The 18,605-nt window shown below is 34.8% G+C and overlaps 1 protein-coding gene across 9 annotated transcripts in view; it reads right to left on the bottom strand.

The window, feature by feature from the left end:
• Positions 1-18,605, bottom strand: part of XRCC4 (X-ray repair cross complementing 4) — a 285,350-nt gene that overhangs the window by 160,005 nt on the left and 106,740 nt on the right. For all 9 annotated transcript variants that reach the window (XM_003123760.5, XM_003123761.4, XM_005661540.3 and 6 more), the window contains one exon: positions 18,246-18,352. In XM_003123760.5, coding sequence (XP_003123808.1) covers positions 18,246-18,352 — 107 coding nt within the window. The remainder of the gene's footprint in view (positions 1-18,245; positions 18,353-18,605) is intronic.

The raw sequence follows: 18,605 nt of genomic DNA, 5'->3' as shown, positions 1-18,605 counted from the left end.
TATTAGGATGAAAGGGGGATAAGAAGTTATCTAGATGAATTTGGGCAAAACTCCACATACTCAACCTCAAACTGTATGAGTAGTTTCAGATGAAAGCCCTAATGCTCGAATGCCTAGTTCTTTGCCCAGCCATCTGACAAATGTGACAGCTCAGTTACTGTTTGATTTTTTGGCTTAAGCAATAGTTCTACTGAAGACTTCTGTAGAATGCTACTTAGGAAGGTTTTTCAGAGAACTTTTATAGAAATATTACGACAATTTGATGTGACAGAAAATGTGGGCTACTCATTACATACAAATCACTGTGCTAATGCTGGGAAGCAAGAGTAAACCATGGCATCATCCCCCCTTTTTAGTCTCACACCCAGGCAAGGAAACAACTAACTAAACTGGTGGCATTTGTTGAACATTTTAAAATTGATCAGCAATGCAGAAAATGGAAAAGGTGATTTTTGTGAAAAGGCTGAGGTAGAATATTGCAAATCTGCTTGTGAAATTATTTTATGGAGGCATAATTAGTTTTGCACTCTAGTCTTCAAAATGTTTTAGGATATGGTTTCATGGGAAGAAAAGAATACTGAAGAACAGAATTTTCTGGGGGGGTGGTATCCAACAAAATAGAAATTTAAACCAGCCTGACCTGGAGACAAAAGAAGTGTATTTTGTAGGGAAAGTCATTAAAAACACCTTATTACATGTTGTAAAGACAAATAGCAGAGGGGATTGTGACTAATTTAAGCTCTAACAAATGACGAATCCATGTAACTGGGTCTCACAGGCAGTTTACAATCAATCATAGTCAAAGAATCTGTAAATAAGTGGCATACAGGCCAAAGAACAGAGAATGAATGGAGTCTTTTAGACTAATTTGGATATAACATGATGTTTAAATAAGTGTTATGAAGCTTAGAGAAAAACAACTGAATAAACCATACTTAATCCTTCTGAAATAGTTAGGAAATTGAGCCAAATAAAAGTCATAACTGCTGGGCTTTGTTTAGCAATATTACGATGCTAAAATAAACTCTGAGGCAGTCCTGATGTTATGCCAGATAATAATGATAAAAGACCAAATTTGTCAAATTTTACTAATGATGTTTAAACAACATGGCAGGTAAAATGAATTAAAGATAGTAATCTAGTGTAAACCGCACGTACTGTGCTCATGTCAAACATATTCCATTATACTGTAAAGGATTCACTCACCACTTAATAAACAAATTTAAAAATCCTATTATAAGCAAAGTACTGTGCTAGGTGATACAGGAATGACAACTGAAATAACTACCTCTTAGAACATAGAGAACAAAGAGTATAGGAAACAAAGAAAAATGTATCTAAAAGCTTCCTTAGAATCCATAAATTCCTAAATAACAAAGTAACATTGATAATAATACTAGTACATGTGCTCTACAGTGTGCAAATACTGTCATATATATTATTGATTATGGCTTCCAAAATCCATACCAGATATAGATAAGAGACATGCATCCTTATCCACAACAATAAAGGGAAGATTAGACATGAGCTCTCAGCTCACATCCTAAATCTTTTCCATTAAAATAGGCTATGCCTCTCCTTACAAACATGTTATTTTATTTTCATGATGCTAACATTCAAATAAGGAAGTAGCACTAGAATGAGGTACCATCTAAAGCATTTGAGTTGTTTCAGTTTATGTGATATTTAAACAAACAGAACAATACACAAACAACCTAAGGCAACAGGAATTCTTACAAGAGGGTAATTTTCCTCTTCAGAATTATAAAGATCTGGAGATTCAAGAGATGCCAAATTTTCCTTCTAAAAGAGCCACAACAAATTAGTTTTTAAAGTACCTAATATTTTGTTTTAAATTTTCTGTTCCTAAATAAACATGAAATAAAGCAATAGAAAGATGCTAATAAGTGGCCTCACTTTCATTTTTCATTTTTAAAGTGACACACTTCCTATTCTGAACTACCAAGTGACTGAGCTGTCAATCATTCTTTGCAACATGAGCTGTAAGAAATATGCTTTGAAAATAAAGGCCTTCAAACTGACAGCATAACTATGGGAGGTTCCCCATTTAACTGTCAGATGCTATTTTTTTTGTTTGTTTTGTTTATCTTTGGGTTTAAATAGCAATTAAATTTTTTAAAGAAATGATTTATTATTCCTTATCTCCTTTGTAATGGAAACTAATGTAAGTACATAATACTTTGCACACACCATGTTTTAAAAATATTATTCACGTGAATTCTTACAACAACAGCGAAGTCAACTTTTTTATTGCACTTTGGAAAGCTGTATCATAATACAGCAGAGAAAGATCTTCTGTGAAGGCTTGGTATGCTGCTGAAAAAATCATGAAAAGAAGCCTTCAGATTTTTCAAAAATAAAGTCACATTAATTAGCTTGTGAAATTAGTCCTTTTTATTTAGGAAAGTGGCAAGAGTTTTGTCAGATTTAATATTTTTAAAAAATCAAAAATTGATACCATTAAAATTTTTATTGTATTATTTTTGCTTTTTAGGACTGCACCCGCAACATATGGAGATTCCCAGGCTAGGGGTCTAATCAGAACTATAGCCACCAGCCTACACCACAGCCACAGCAACCCAGATCCAAGCTGCGTCTGTGACCTACACCACAGCTCATGGCAACACTGGGCGAGGCCAGGGATCGAACCCACAACCTCATGGTTCCTAGTTGGATTTGTTTCCGCCGCGCCACCACAAGAATTCCAAGATTTTTATTTTAAAATATAATATTGGGAGTTCGGTTATGACTCAGGGTTAACAAACCAGACTAGTATCCATGAGCATGCAAGTTTGATCCCTGCCCTCGCTTAGGTGGTTAAGGATCTGGCATTGCCATGGGCTGTGGTGTAGATCACAGAGGCAGCTCAGATCTGGTGTTGCTGTGGCTGTGGTGCAGGCTGGCAGCTATAGCTCTGGTTCGACACCTAGCCTGGGAACTTCCATATGCTATGGGTGTGGCCCTAAAAAGACCAAAAAAAAAAGTAACATTACCTAACTTCATAATTTCATACTTCAGAAATGCTACAAATACTCCTATGAAGCAAAATAACTAAAAGAGTAAAGGTAAACGAAGAGAACCCTTATTTCAGTAAACATTGTTTTTTTAAAGACCTAATATCAGTGAAATTAATTTCAGTACAGAAAGGTAAATTAAATAGTATAGCAAATAGTTACGCACTTAATTTTCAATAATCTCACGTTCTGTTGGAAATAAATTAACTTTCTAAAAATGTAAATGTTGAACTGTGGAAAATTGTACACTCTGTATTTGAAAATGCATACTAATTACCATATTAAAGACTGAACAATTGAAAAGTAAAGAAACATGTTTAATTTTCATTACCTCGGTGTTCTCCAAATTTATTCAGTCACAAAACTCATTTTTAGCAAAAAATATTTTAACATTTGTCTGCTGGAGTAGTTTTAATGGAATGAAGGTCATTTCTCAGAAGATATTTTTCTAGTTCAAATTTATCTTCTTGTCAGTTTCAATTTTAACCATTTCCTCCCAAATAAAAACCATTATAAATGTATTCAAAGCAAAGCACATAGCATCTTCTTCAGAATGTACTACTGGTCTTTTGATTTAACAGCAATAGAATTATCCCTGAAACACCATCACCATTGTTAACACTACTGGCCCCAGTAATTTTAATAACCTTGGAGTCACCAAGGTGACATACTAAAGAATGAATTCGGGGTGACTTCTATAATAGGTTAATGCATCTTGTATTCATCATAATATTTACCATAATAATGTCTAAGAGTATGACAATATATATCAAAGCCTCCTATCTCAAGTTCAGCTCATACAATAAATTAGGGTTTTATTTAATTAAAAAAAATTTTTTTAGGGCCTCAGTTAAGGGATATGGAAGTTCCCAGGCTAGGGGTCAAATTGGAGCTACAGCCTACATTTACAGCCACAGCAATGTCAGATCCTAGACAGGTCTGTGACCTCCACTGCAGCTCACAGCACTGCTGGATACTTAACTGACCAAGAAGGCCCAGGGATCAAAAACACATCCTCATAGATACTACCAGGGCTTGTTTCTACTAAGCCACAATGGGAGCTACAATAAATTGTTTTAAAATTCCCATTTATATTGCAACATCATTCCCAGTTTCCTCCCAATACCATAAAACCCACCTCCAATGATAAACAGTGGAGCATTTTATCAAAAGACACACAAAGAATGAACTATAGTGTTTAAATTTTGGAGTTGTTTCTGTTGATTTTAATCATCTATTGGTGGAATTCAGTTTAGGTACTAATTTGCATTGGTCAAATCCTCTATAAATCAAGCTGGTCCCTGTTTTTCTGCACCAAAGAAGCTATAAATAGCAGGTTAAAACACACAGAATTGCCGATATTTGGCTATTATTGACACATAAATCCCATATTGCTAATATGGTGATAGTAAGGAATACCCTGTCTTTTTAATCAAAAAAAAAAAAAAACCGTGTCATTTTAATAAAAAAAGAAGAGACTATTTACGGTTAAGGTAAAGGAGAAAGCAGAATACCATAAAGGGCCCTCAGGGAAAGGAATATAGCCCAAACTGATGACATTAATTTGTACTTAAAAACCGGCATCTAGGACACTTCAGTTGTATGGATTTTTTTTTTTTTTAATTTTTGTTATAGTTGATTTACAATGTTCTGTCAATTTCTGCTATACAGAAACACTTCAGTTTTGAACTCCTTTTTTTTTTTTTTTTGGCTATTTCTTGGGCCGCTCCCGCGGCATATGGAGATTCCCAGGCTAGGGGTCTAATCGGAGCTGTAGCCACCGGCCTACACCAGAGCCACAGCAACGCGGGATCCGAGCCGCATCTGCAACCTACACCACAGCTCACGGCCATGCCGGATCGTTAACCCACTGAGCAAGGGCAGGGACCGAACCCGCAACCTCATGGTTCCTAGTCGGATTCGTTAACCACTGCGCCACAACGGGAATTCCCCTCCTTTTTTTTTTTTTTTTTTTTTTTTTTTTTTTTTTTTTTTTTAATGAAGGAAGTTTACCACCAAAGTTTACATGTTACAAATGAATAATAAAACAAAATAGCAACAGATATCTTTCAAAACAGTGTTTTTGAAAATAGTGAAGGAGTTCCCATTGTAGCACAGTGGTAATGAACCCAACCAGTATCCATGAGGATGCCAATTCCATCCCTGGCCCCACTCAGTGGGTTAAGGATCTGGCGTTGCCGTGAGTTGTGGTGTAGGTCACAGATGGGGCTTGGATCTGGTGTTGCTGTTGCATAGGCCAGCAGCTGCAGCTCCAATTCAACCCCTAGCCTGGGAACTTCCATGTGCCACAGGTGCGGCCCTGAAAAAAGAGAAGGGGAGGGGAGGGGAGGGGAGGGGAGGGGAGGGGAGGGGAGGGAAGGGAAGAAAATAGTGAAACATAGATACCTATTGTGAACGGATGCTCATTAATTACTGACCAACATGTAAAACCCTAGATATGGAATCAACTTTTCAGCAACTGAGCCCTGGAGAACTTACAATAGTAATTCTTGAAAATATTAATTCCTTTTCAAGTGTTGGCTTAGACTAGAGATTAGTTTTACCTCTTTACAACATTTAGGCAAGTCCTGCTTCAGTAAGAAACTTTGGCGAAAGAAAAGTACCTAAGTTTTTGCTCTCATGTAATTTAGAATCAAGATGACATATCTGATAGTAACATAATGAGAAATTCAATATGAAACTAAGATTTGGTCTATCACATACATTCAAAATTATGAATAATACACACACTTCGTTGTTAAAATTGTTATACATTATTTCAATGATCACAGAACTGAGATTAAAGATTTTTTTAATGAATAGAGTACACAGTAGTAAAATAGAGATACCTAGTTTCTTTTTTAGTAAATTGCTTGACTGATTCACTCTACCAAACATGAAGGATTCCTGACAGTGGCATGGTTCCATATGTTCAAATTTGCTGTGTGAGACAATAAACAGCTTATTGCCATCTTTAATTGTATCTTTGTAAGTTCCAGCTGAAATCACCCCAACTAGAAAACAAACTAGGAACTATCTTTAGACAACAACCTTGGGAATGCAAGCCACAGAGCACAGCTTTAACCAGAGAAAACAATGTAGATAATTTAAGACAACTATTTCCTAATTATATGAACAATTTACTACAGCCTCATTTAGTATATGCTTACTACTAGTTTGGACACTTTACATATTTTGAAACACGTCACCAATGAAGAATAAAACCTTTCAAGGTACACTACACATATCTTTCCATCAGTAAAACAATACGAGCCATACATATAAATTGAATTCACTAATTTAAATTATTTTTTAATAATTACTACATTCCTTTTAGTTGCAATACCCTGAATGAACTAGGTGCCATGAGAGACCACTATCTCAGAGCAGCTAACAACCTAATGAGAGAAACATATCTTCATAGTAGATTAAAATATATCCCTGACTCATAATATAAAAGGGAATAAGTAAAGAACAAATTAGCAGGTAGTGGAAACATTAATAAGCAAAAGTGTATCAGTTGAAAATACTTAGGCTGGAGCACATAAAGCTGAAAGGATTGAAATTATGCAAAACAACTTAAGAAATGTGTGAAACATGGTAATAACTCCAACATATGGAAAAAGTCTAATATCGACATTAATTGTATTCCCAGAAGGGCAGAAGAGAAAAAACGGGATAGGGTCAATATTTGAAAAACTACCAGCCAATAATTTTCTAAAACTTGCAAAGGTCACCAATCAACCACTTCAATAAGCTCTATAACCTCAAGCAGAAAAAATACATAGAAGACCACACTTAGGTACTTCGGAGAAAAGTTACTACACACCAGAGTCATAGGATAAAATCAGCAAGAATAAAACAAAGACATTTACTTCATATGAGCATCAGTATAAGTAAGAAATAACTCCTAAAAAGGATCAAGAGACACCAGAAGACAATGGAGTGCCATCTTCAAAATGCTAAAGGAAAACAACTGTCAACACAGAAATCTAGATCAGCAAAAATTCCTTTCAAAACTGAATGCTTTCACAAAAACCAAAGCCAAGAGAATCTGTCAAAAGCTGAAGTACACTAAAAAAAATTTAAAGGCAGTTCTCTATGTTGAAAACAAATAATCCTGAATGAAATCATCAAGTGTAGAAAGGAATAAAGAAAAAGGTAAAAGGTAAAAATATAGATAAACATAAATAAATATTAACTTTTCAAAATTACAAGAATGCTTTATGAGGTCTAGAATATATAGAAAATTCAAATACATGTTATAGCAACGCAAAATGGTGACGGAGCTAAGTAGAGTTAAAGTGTCCTCAAGTCCTAGTATCACCTAGGAAGAATGAAAGTTAAATTAACACAGAATGTAATAGGCCACAGATACATGTTGCTATCTCCAGGGTAACAACTAAAACAAAGATACAAGAACACATAACTAACAAATTGATAAGGGGAGAAAGTTGCAATAAAAATAAATAAATAGCATCTTAGATCTAATTCTAAATATATAAGTAACTACACAAACTATAAACGGAGTACTCTGATGAAAAGACGCAGGCTATCAGAAGCATTACTAGATATAATGAGAGATACTTATAATAAGAAAAATTCAGTTCACAAGAAAGATACAATGATTCTAAATTTATGTCCACCAAATAATACAGAAATAGCATGTAGTGTAAATATATATTTAAAACTACAACTGAATGTCTATATGGACATTGGGTGATATTATTTAGCATTTATTTAGGACCTTGTTACCTGAGCCTTTTAATCAAGGATTTAATATAAATCACCATTCTCCTGCCTTATTTGCTTTACCATCAAATCATAATAAAACTTCCAACAGAGAAATGAACATTCCAACTCACCTCAATGGTGCACTAATGTCACCACACTATATCTTTTCTAGTGGAATGTGTGCCCACTCCATTAAGTAAGAAGGAAAGGAGGCCAAATAGTCCATGCTTCCTTTTTTAAGAGTCTGAATTCTCAGATTATATCAAATTAGAGTTATATTTACTAAACATGAAGAACTTTAACACAGGAAGTGTTCTCAAAGATGAACTCTGTGGTCAGATGCCTGGATTAGAACCTCAGCTCCATAACTTACTAGCCTTGTTACCTGGGGCAAGTTCTCCAATCTTTCTGAACCTCAGTTCGCTCAGCTGTAAAATGATGATAATCGTGCTATAAACTTAGCAGGATTATTGATATATGTAAATGAAACAATGCATCTTAAAAACCTAGAATAGACTCTGGAACTCATATATAATAACTTGTAAGTTTATAGTAACTGTGGTGGTAGTGATAATACTGCTAGTAATAATGGTAGTGGAACCATAACAAAACAATAATAGTAAAACAAGAGTAAAAAAACAAGTATATTGTAGTAGTTGTGGTAGTGGTGGTGGTGGTGGTAGTATCACAATAGTAGATTAGAACTATGGTAATATCATAGTAGTAGAATTAGAACTATGGTGATAGTCTTCATTGTCAGTATAATCATCAATTTTCAGAGGTCATAAACTCAAATACTTTCAGAAATCATGCAAATGATATCAATGAATGAAGTAAGCCAAATAAAAGATAAAAGGGAGTGTGGAGGACTACAAAAAACTAGGAAACCTATGCACTGTTTAAACGCATTCAAATTTATTACTTGAAACAGTGATAACACCAAGGAAAAACAAAGTATGTGACCCAGACGATACCAAGGATTGATAATTTACAACCTCTGATTTAGTCCAAGTTATGCATTTACATTTAAAAACAATATGGTTGTTAGTACAGTCAGCCACTATGTTTGAAAGTAGTCTAAGTTTTTTTGTTCTGTCATCTGCCAAATTATAACCGTTCCCCTCACTCCACAAAATCCTGAGTGTCAATAGGTATATGTTTGCAGCTACTATTTCTCAGCATTCCTGAGTTTCATAAGGCTTGAAATTGACACACAGGGTTTCATCTTGAATTTTTCTTTCGTCTAGGCTACTTGAAACTGTTCTCTTTCACTGAATCATGCACTCTGACTCAGCTTAGCAAGCCTGCTGATATCCATCCTTCACACATCTACATGCCCCGAGTTAAGTTGCACCAAGTATCATGTCAATGTTGGTGGGCTGGCAACATTCCAGAACCTCATCACTGGTAACCTTTTCTATCCTTTTGATCTTAAATATAGCTTCTAAGTGATATTGATGAAATGGCTAAAGGAACCAGATGTGCTGTTTGTGGTAGAGATCCCTATCACAATCACAGAGAGAGGAGAATCCCATATATTACAGTATAGACAGTAAGCTGATTTAGAGATTGTTGATGCATTACACACTTTTGTCTCAAAGGGTCATAGTTTGCAGTTTAACAGTGCCAGTGAAAATGTTTGGATTCATTTTTCTAGGTCAAATTGATAAATGATCCAGAGTTTCTTAAATACATTTTACTACAATGAATCCAAAAGAGAGTGTGAACACCTTTTGTATTTCTCTAGGTGTAAATACTCGTTGACACCCACAATCATCTACATCCACCTGAAGGTCTCATGATCTTACACTAAGAGTTTCACAAAGACTCGGCAATAAAATTTGATTTCTTTTGCACAATAATCTAAACCTATGATAGAACCACAGAAACAGCCTGAGATGGCACTTTTCTAATCACTAAGATCAAACAGATCTTAAGTGTGTCAAATAAAGATGTGATGTCATGGAGTTCCCGTCGTGGGCAGTGGTTAACGAATCCGACTATGAACCATGAGGTTGCGGGTTCGGTCCCTGCCCTTGCTCAGTGGGTTAACGATCCGGCGTTGCCGTGAGCTGTGGTGTAGGTTGCAGACGCGGCTCGGATCCTGCGTTGCTGTGGCTCTGGCGTAGGCTGGCGGCTACAGCTCCGATTCGACCCCTAGCCTGGGAACCTCCATATGCTGCGGGAATGGCCCAAGAAATAGCAAAAAGACAAAAAAAAAAAAAAAAAAAAAAAAAAAAGATGTGATGTCAGCCATGTACAGACTTTTAAATTTCTTATTAGCCACATTTTAAAAAGTATAAAAGAAACATAAAGTTTGTATTAATAATACATGTTAATTTAACTAAGTATATCTAATATACTATTTTAATATGTAATTTACATAAACACTTATTAGACATGATATATTCTTCTTCATGTGTGAAATCTAAAAAAGCTGAATTCATAAAGACGGAGTGGAATGATGGTTACCAGGGACTGGAGGTAGGAAATCGGGGAGATGTTGTTTAGGTCTACAAACTTGCAACAAGTTGATCAATAAATCCTGGAGATCCAAGGCACAGCATGGTGACTATAGTCAATATTACTGTATTACAAACTTCAAAATTGCTAAGAGACTAGATCTTAATTGTTCTCCGCACAAAAAGAAATGATAAATATGTGACGTGATAGAGGTGCTAGCTAATGGTTCAGTGGCAAAGGCAATTACATTCATTGCAACATATAAGTGTACCAAATCAACACAAAGTTATATCTCAATTTAAAAAAATTCACAGAGGGATGACTTCAATACTTCAATAGAAATATGTACATTCTGAAATTTTCCTCACAAGCTTTATATCATAAATTCTTGTTTGTTTAATCTGATGATACTGACTACCTCTATGGAAAATTTACGTATAAATAGGATCTCTCTTCTTTAGAAGAAAAACAAGTTCTCACTATTCTATTGCATCAATGGCAATTTCCTTAGTTTTAGCAAATTCCGAAGTCTTTTTACAGTTTCTTGAAAAGAACTGTGTAAATGTGGGTAAGCTATAGAAGGCAAATACTTTCTCATTCTTTTCTCCTCTATGACCAACAGCAATGTACTTAACCTTTCTAGGCCTCTGTTTCCTCATCTGAAAAATGACAGGTTTGTACTAGATCTAGAACAAAATCAGATCCAGATGTCTCAAATACATGCTGACATTCCTCAGCAATGTTGCTTATGTCTAAAAGCCCACAATTGCTAGGAAATACATTCAAATTGCATTTCCAATTTTATGATAGGTTCTACTAAATCAAGCTTTTTATTTAGAATTTATAAGTAAAAGTGTCTCTGATAAACAAGCTGGGTAAGATTAAGGGCATAATCTGTGATTCTAAAGCTGAATTTCTGAGTAATCTCTTTGGCAGGACATGTTGTTATCCCCTCTATGAGCAGACATTCACTGTTCAAAGCAACAAGCTCTTTGATACTTAGAAATTTTGGATTCTGTTCTATTTTTAAAAGCTGCTATATCAGTATTCATTAACTGTTTGACATAGCCATTCATTTATTTTCAAAAAGGCTATTCTATAATCACACTTCCTTTCAGGAAGGCCACCAAGCAGAAGCCTGCATCTCTGATAGCAGTTATACAGGGACCTTCCTGTTGGTTAAGATGCAGGAGTGATTAAACTAATGTGCTAAATCTCAGGCTAATAATTATGTAGAAGAGTGGTAAGAAAGCTTATTTATTTGTTTTTAGTAATTATATACCTTAAGTACAAAGCAAAGAAGGGTAAAACATTCTAGAATAAGTTTTTCTTATTTGTACTTTTGGTAAGACTGATTTCACTCTTCTCTAATTTTAAGAAATTTGTCAATTTCTAATAGAAATATTTATAATTTTAAATATTATTTATTTAAATAATTTTAAATAAGATTAAAAATAATTAATGAGACATTAAAATAATTCCTCTTGTGGTGGCTAATTAGAAGCCAATGAACTATATGTTTTCAAAATGCTTCACATAAAGACCCAATTTCTGTAAAATAAATCCAATTTTTCCACTAAATATTCACACACATTTTGAATTATGCTGAAACCAAGAAATGGGTATAAGAATGGCTAAAATTGGAGTTCCCGTTGTGGCGCAGTGGTTAACGAATCCGACTAGGAACCATGAGGTTGCAGGTTCGATCCCTGGCCTTGCTCAAGTGGTTAAGGATCCAGCATTGCCGTGAGCTGTGGTGTAGGTTGCAGACGTGGCTTGGATCCTGCGTTGCTGTGGCTCTGGTGTAGGCCGGTGGCTACAGCTCCGATTCGACCCCTAGACTGGGAACCTCCATATGCCAAGGGAGCGGCCCAAGAAATGGCAAAAAGACAAAAAACAAAACAAAACAAAAAAAAAGAATGGCTAAAATTCTTAGAATACTCATATACATCTAAAAATAATTTTCACATATAATTCTACTTTTATTACAGTATGAAAATGGATATGAAACAATATAAAAAACCACATAACCTCAAGAAGGTTCTTTAGGTTAGATCAGGTATTCTTAGGCAAATGAAAGGACACCTGGATGCACTGTTGGATGTTTTGTCACTAAGATGCTATACCAGTTACGCTTATTTCTCTGTATGTTCTGGTAAAGTTTTGTTATTTAGTGGACCTCGTTCAACTTGAAGTTTCTCCATAGCCATGGCCATCGGGTGTTACCTTGAAATGAAATTAAAGTAACAGAGGGTTTCCTATAAAGAAGTTTATTAAATATTATCTATAATAACAGGTTTCCATTGAATTAAAAAACACAAAGAACTTTGGAGGCAGAAGGAGCCTAAACTAACAAGGAAATCCTTAAAGCCACAAGGAGTTAATACCAATTAAATGAGAGTGAATGCGACCTATCCTCCCTTACAATCCAGGAATTGAGCTATTAATAGGGAACATGGCAACTAGCTTATCTATCATAATCTCAATCTGAAATAAAGTGAAATATCTATGAACCCTAGGGCTTTAGTAGGCAGCCTAGTTTAGGAAATAAAGGCTATAAAACCAGTACAACCTCTCTAGGAATTCTGGAAGTTAAGCCATTAAGAAAGCAAATATTACTACAGAAAAATACAAAACGCAGTTGTGGGATGATATGGACTGTGATGTTCAAATTTCAAAATATTACAGAGATCTCCTTTTAGCTAATAAACTGTTAATGAATATTTCAAGGTTTTTCTTAAACCTTTAAATATAGTGTAGTACATATGAGCATGATCTCATTTATTAGATTGGACTACTTGTCATTAGTTATATCCTCAACAACCTAATGATAAGGAAAATTTTAAAACTTCGGAAGAAAAAAGTAATAAAAACAGATTGCTTATTCATAAAATGGTACCTATCAGTTTCCTGCAAACTACAATTTTCTCACCCTACTTCTAATTATACGCATTAAAATAAACAGACCTTCTCCTTAAACGAATACTGTGGGATCACTAAATGACTCTGGTCTCACTAAACCTCTTTATCAAGCAGGAAAGAATTAAATGAAAATACATTTACATAATAAAAATTACTATCAAGTTAAACATTTAACCATTTAAAGAAAATCTATTAAAAAAATACCACTTAACACCAATCAGAATGGCCATCATTAAAAAGTCTACAAATAACAAATGCTGTAACCCTCCTTCACTGTTGGTGTAACTGCAAGTTGGTACAGTCACTATGGAAAACAGTACAGAGCTCCCTCAAAAAACTAAAAACAGAGTTGCCATATGATTCAGCATTTTCACTCCTGGGTATATACCCATACAAAGCTATAATTTAAAAAAGATACATGCACGCTATGCTCATAGCAGCACTATTCACAATAACCAAGACATGGAAAAAAACCTAAATATCCATCAAAAGATGAATAGATAAAGAAGATGTGGTATATATACAGAATGAAATACTAACCAGCCATAAAAGGGTTGAAATAATGCCATTTGCAGCAATGTGGATGGACCTAGTGATTATCATACTAAAAGTTAGAAAGACAAATATCATATGATATTACTTATATGTGAAATCTAAAACATGACACAAATGAATCTAACTATGAAATAGAAACAAACTCACAGACATAGAGAAGAGACTTGTTGCTAAGGCATGGAATGAGAGTAATAGGATTAGCAGATGCAAACTATTATATACTGAATAGATAAACCACAAGGTCCTAGTGTATAGCACAGTGAACTGTATCCAACATCCTGGGACAAACCATAATGGAAAAGAATATTAAAATAATTGTATACATATGTATAACTGAATCACTTTGCTATATAGCAGAAATTAACACAACACTGTAAATCAACTACACTTCAATTTAAAAAAAAGTCTTTCTGAAAGAGTAAATGTATTAAATCCTATCAATTTGTCTTTCTCTTACTTTTATGTAAACACTCATGAACCTGCAATATCTAAAACAAATTCACATATTTACTTGCACCCTAAGAAAAAGTCATTTAATGTCAAGATGGCAAAATAAGTTATAGAAGAAGTTCTCACTCTTCCACCCCAAAATAAAATAATAATATAAAAATACCAAGAGACTAAGCTGTGATTTTTTTTAAATATCATGGACTAAGAATATATTCTGTCTCCAAAAAAGAATAAATTATAGAATCTGATAAATTATGAGACTGATTCTATTATTTAACATATATAATGTTTTTCCTTAGATTTATGGAATCTAGTTCTTAATTTAATATCAAGCATTTTAGATCTGAGATTTTTTGTTAGCAAATTTCAGTTTATGAATACCTCTTACTGAAACTGAAGAGAAAGTATTTAAAAAGTTCTAATAAAAATGCTTTTAATTCTTGACATCAAAAACCTGTCAAAAGCAAATTGAAAAAAATTAGAATTGGAGACCTATGGATCAAACATGTAGTGAACAAATATGTGTTAAAGACAAATGCCATGTAAAATATAGAAAAATATGCAATGATCTAAACATTTTTAAAGAGAAATTTTGCCAAATTTAAAATAGTACAATTATAGCACAATTTTAGCACAACTTTAAAGCCTTGCTTAAAAGAGACTGAACATATAAAGGACCCTATTCTCATATACCCATATTTAACTGTATATTTTCTCTTCAAAAATAATTTTCATCTACATCAAAGGTTTGTGAGATACTCTGAATAGGGAACAAAATCAAAGACCACAGTATTTAATAAAAATTCAGAATGTTCAAATTGGAAAGAGTACAGATTCTCTTTGTGAGCTTTTAATTACATTTGATTATTAAAAAAAAAAAAGGTCTCATTTTAAATGGGCCACTAATGCAAACCAAGCACAGCCTCCAAATGAAATTTTACTCTCATGTACAAAATGAGAGTTTGCGTGTGACTGTGCTATCCAATTCAAATCTAGTTAGAATCAGTCAACTAATTTCATCAACGCCAGCACATTTCCATGAATGTAATTAGGCACTTTTCCGTGTCTTTGTCCATTTATCCTACCTTCTTCCCTGTCATTAGGGGAAGTGCCCATGCTCCCAGCTAAATGAATCCTGCCTTTTTGTGCATTTGATGCCACTCATCTACTTAGAGATGGTATTCCAGAAATTCTTACCTCTGTCTACAACCTGGACATTTTTTTTTCCCATCTCTCCTTATTTACCCCCATCAGTATGCAAACATGACATTTTTTTCTCTCATCAGAGAAAAAGAAAAACTTCTTGACTCCACCTTTCTTTCCCCTCCAGCCCCTTCCCTATTCTTTCCTTTTCTTTACAGGGAAATTTGTTAAAAGTGTTGCTGATACTTGCTGTCTCTTCTCCAATTCTCTCCTGTCGGTACTTTCAAACCTCCTATTCTCTTCTATTCCCCACCAATCCACTGAAAATGTTTCATTACACTTGTGTTGTAAAATATGACAGTCAATGCTCAATCATCATATTCCTTGCCTAATTTGCAGCATTCAATTCAAATGATCATTGTAGCCTCCTAGAAATACTTTCATGACTTGGCTTCCAGGACATCCTGTCTATAATATTTGCTGTTCCCTCTCAGTCTTCCCTACTGGTCTCCTCATCTTCCTGATTTTTGCACACTCAAGTGTATTAGAGCTGAGTCCCTGGACCTATTGTTTTCTGTCTTCTCTAACTCCCTTGAGATCTAACAGCTCTAAATACTATCCTTACTTACTCGTCAGCAGGGAGCCCTCACCCAAAGTCCAAATTTGTATATCCAACTCCCTATTCAATATCTCATAACGAATGTTTCTAAAAAACTGAGTTCCAAACCTTCTTCCTGTAGTCTTCCCCAACTCAGTAGGTCAACTGCCTGCTTTCAGCAGTTCATTCCAAAAAACTTACCATCATCAGTGTCTGTGTTCCTCTCATGACCCATACCCATTTCATCAGCAAAGAACGTGCCCCTCCTTTTTTTTAATCACTTTCACTGCTATCACCCTGGTCTAAATCCTCTCATCCCTCACTCATTATTGAGCAAGCTTTTTATCTGCTACATCTTCTTCTATGCTTATCCTATAGTCTATTTTCAACATGACAGCCAGACATATTCCTGTTAAAACTGAAGTCAGATTATGCCACATGATTTTTAAAAAATTTTTTAATAGTTATTTCCCCAATACAATTTTTTTTCTACTGTATAGTATGGTGACCCAGTTACACATACATGTACACATTCTATTTTCACACATTATCATGCTCCATCATAAGTGACTAGACATAGTTCCCAGTGCTACACAGCAGGATCTCATTGCTAATCCATTCCAAAGGCAATAGTTTGCATCTATTAACCCCAAGCTCCCAATCTACCCGACTCCCTTCCCCTCCCCCTTGGCAACTGCAAGCTATTCTGCAAGTCCATGATTTTCGTTTCTGTGGAAAGGTTCATTTGTGTCTTAAATTAGATTCCATATATAAGTGATATCATATGGTATTTGTCTTTCTTTTTCTGACTTACTTCACTCAGTATGAGAGTCTCTAGTTCCATCCATGTTGCTGCAAATGGCATTATTTCATTCTTTTTTATGGCTGAGTAGCATTTCATTGTATATATATGTCACATGATTGTTTAAAACTTTTCAACAGTTTCCAATTCTTGAAATCCTTATAACGCTCTGTAAGACCTCACACATGATCCGGTCTCTTTGACCTCATCTCCTAATTCTCACCATCTTCCTCTTTCCACTTTATGCATGCTGCTCTCTGTGCTATTGCTTGAACACATGTGGCAAACTTCCACATCAGGGTCTTTGCACTTAAATGCTCTTTACACAGGTAGACTTAAGACCTGTACACCAAGGCCTTTTTTTTTGTACCCTAGCTAAAATCGCAACCTTCATTCCCATTCCCACCCTGACGTTTTTCATCATCCTTCCTTGGTTTATTTTTCTCTTCAGCATTTATCACTGCCTAAGATACTTTAATTCATTCATCTTGTTATTGTCTGTTTCCCTGGCTAAACTCCACAAAAGAAGAAATTTTGTATTTTGCTGTCTACTGTGTAGAAAAGTTCCCACTATATACGAGACAATCAAAAATACATTTGCTAAATCGGAGTTCCTGTCATGGCACAGCATAAACAAATCTGACTAGGAACCATGAGGTTGTGGGTTTGTTCCCTGGCCTTGCTCAGTGGGTTAAGGATCTGGCGTTGCCATGAGCTGTGGTGTAGGTCGCAGACTTGGCTCAGATCTGGCATTGCTGTGGCTGTGGTGTCGGCTGGCAGCTATAGCTCCAATTTGACCCCTGGCCTGGGAACTTCCATATGCTTCAGTTGCGGCCCTAAAAAGACGAATATATATATATATATATATTTGCTAAATAAATGAGTCAAATATTTACATTAGAACCTTGTATGTATAAGATGAGTTCAGGGGCTCCAGCCTCGAGGAAATCTATAAAACTCCAGCAAATTAATCCTGAATTTAAAAACATGCTGGGTACTTGACCTGAGGTCTAAGTAAGGCTCAGGTACTAAACTGCCATTTCTCATCTTCTTGTTTAACCCATCTTACTCTATTACAATCATTTTTCTGAAGAGTGAGAGAAGGATTCAACCTCGGGATAATCTAAAGCATTCTAGATTACCCTGCTCCATTACCCTACCCATGGGTCTAGTTGGATAAGACTTTGAATATTAAAGGCAGCCAGCGTTGAGCTGGAGATATTTAATTTAGCAAGAAGGAACATCTTTGTTTAATTAGGAAGAGTATACCTTGTGTGTGTATGCATGTGTATGTGTGTGTGTGTGTGTGTATGTGTGTGTGTGTATGCTTGCTTGTTTTGTTGTTGCTAATAAGCTGGTGCATTTAATAAAGATAAATTTTTAACATTAAGTACTTGAAGTTTTGGAGAAAAACTCTAAACATTTTTTGTAGAAAAATTATTTTCATAATGCTTTTCATTATGGTTTATTATCATAATAAGTAATAAATAATAATAAGCTCAAGTGAGGTATTCAACAAAGGAAATAAATGTATTTATTTTACCTGAAGTTAATACAGAGGGATTAGGTGGAATTTCATTTTCCTCATCGGTACTTTCATCATAGATTGAATCTCTGTCAGTAGTCATTTCAGAACATGTTGGAATTTCCCTAGAAACAGAGAAAGGTAGAATTATAAATTATTGTTTAATTCCTGGCTAGGTATCAAATTTACCAACAAGTAATTACAGAAAATATTCCCGAAAAAAACCATTATAATTAAACAAATATATACTGAAATATAAATGATTAAGACGAAAGCACTTTAAAGACTATATGTTAACTCTCTTAAGAAACAGTTTTTTTACCTAATCTAGATGTGGTTTAGTGCTCACTGTAATTAATTCTTCAATCAGTTTCTTAA

The sequence above is a fragment of the Sus scrofa genome, chromosome 2 (assembly GCF_000003025.6).
Source record: "Sus scrofa isolate TJ Tabasco breed Duroc chromosome 2, Sscrofa11.1, whole genome shotgun sequence".
Lineage (NCBI taxonomy): Eukaryota > Metazoa > Chordata > Mammalia > Artiodactyla > Suidae > Sus > Sus scrofa.
Note: the sequence above shows the minus strand (reverse complement) of the source record. Positions and strands in the feature narration are given on the sequence as shown.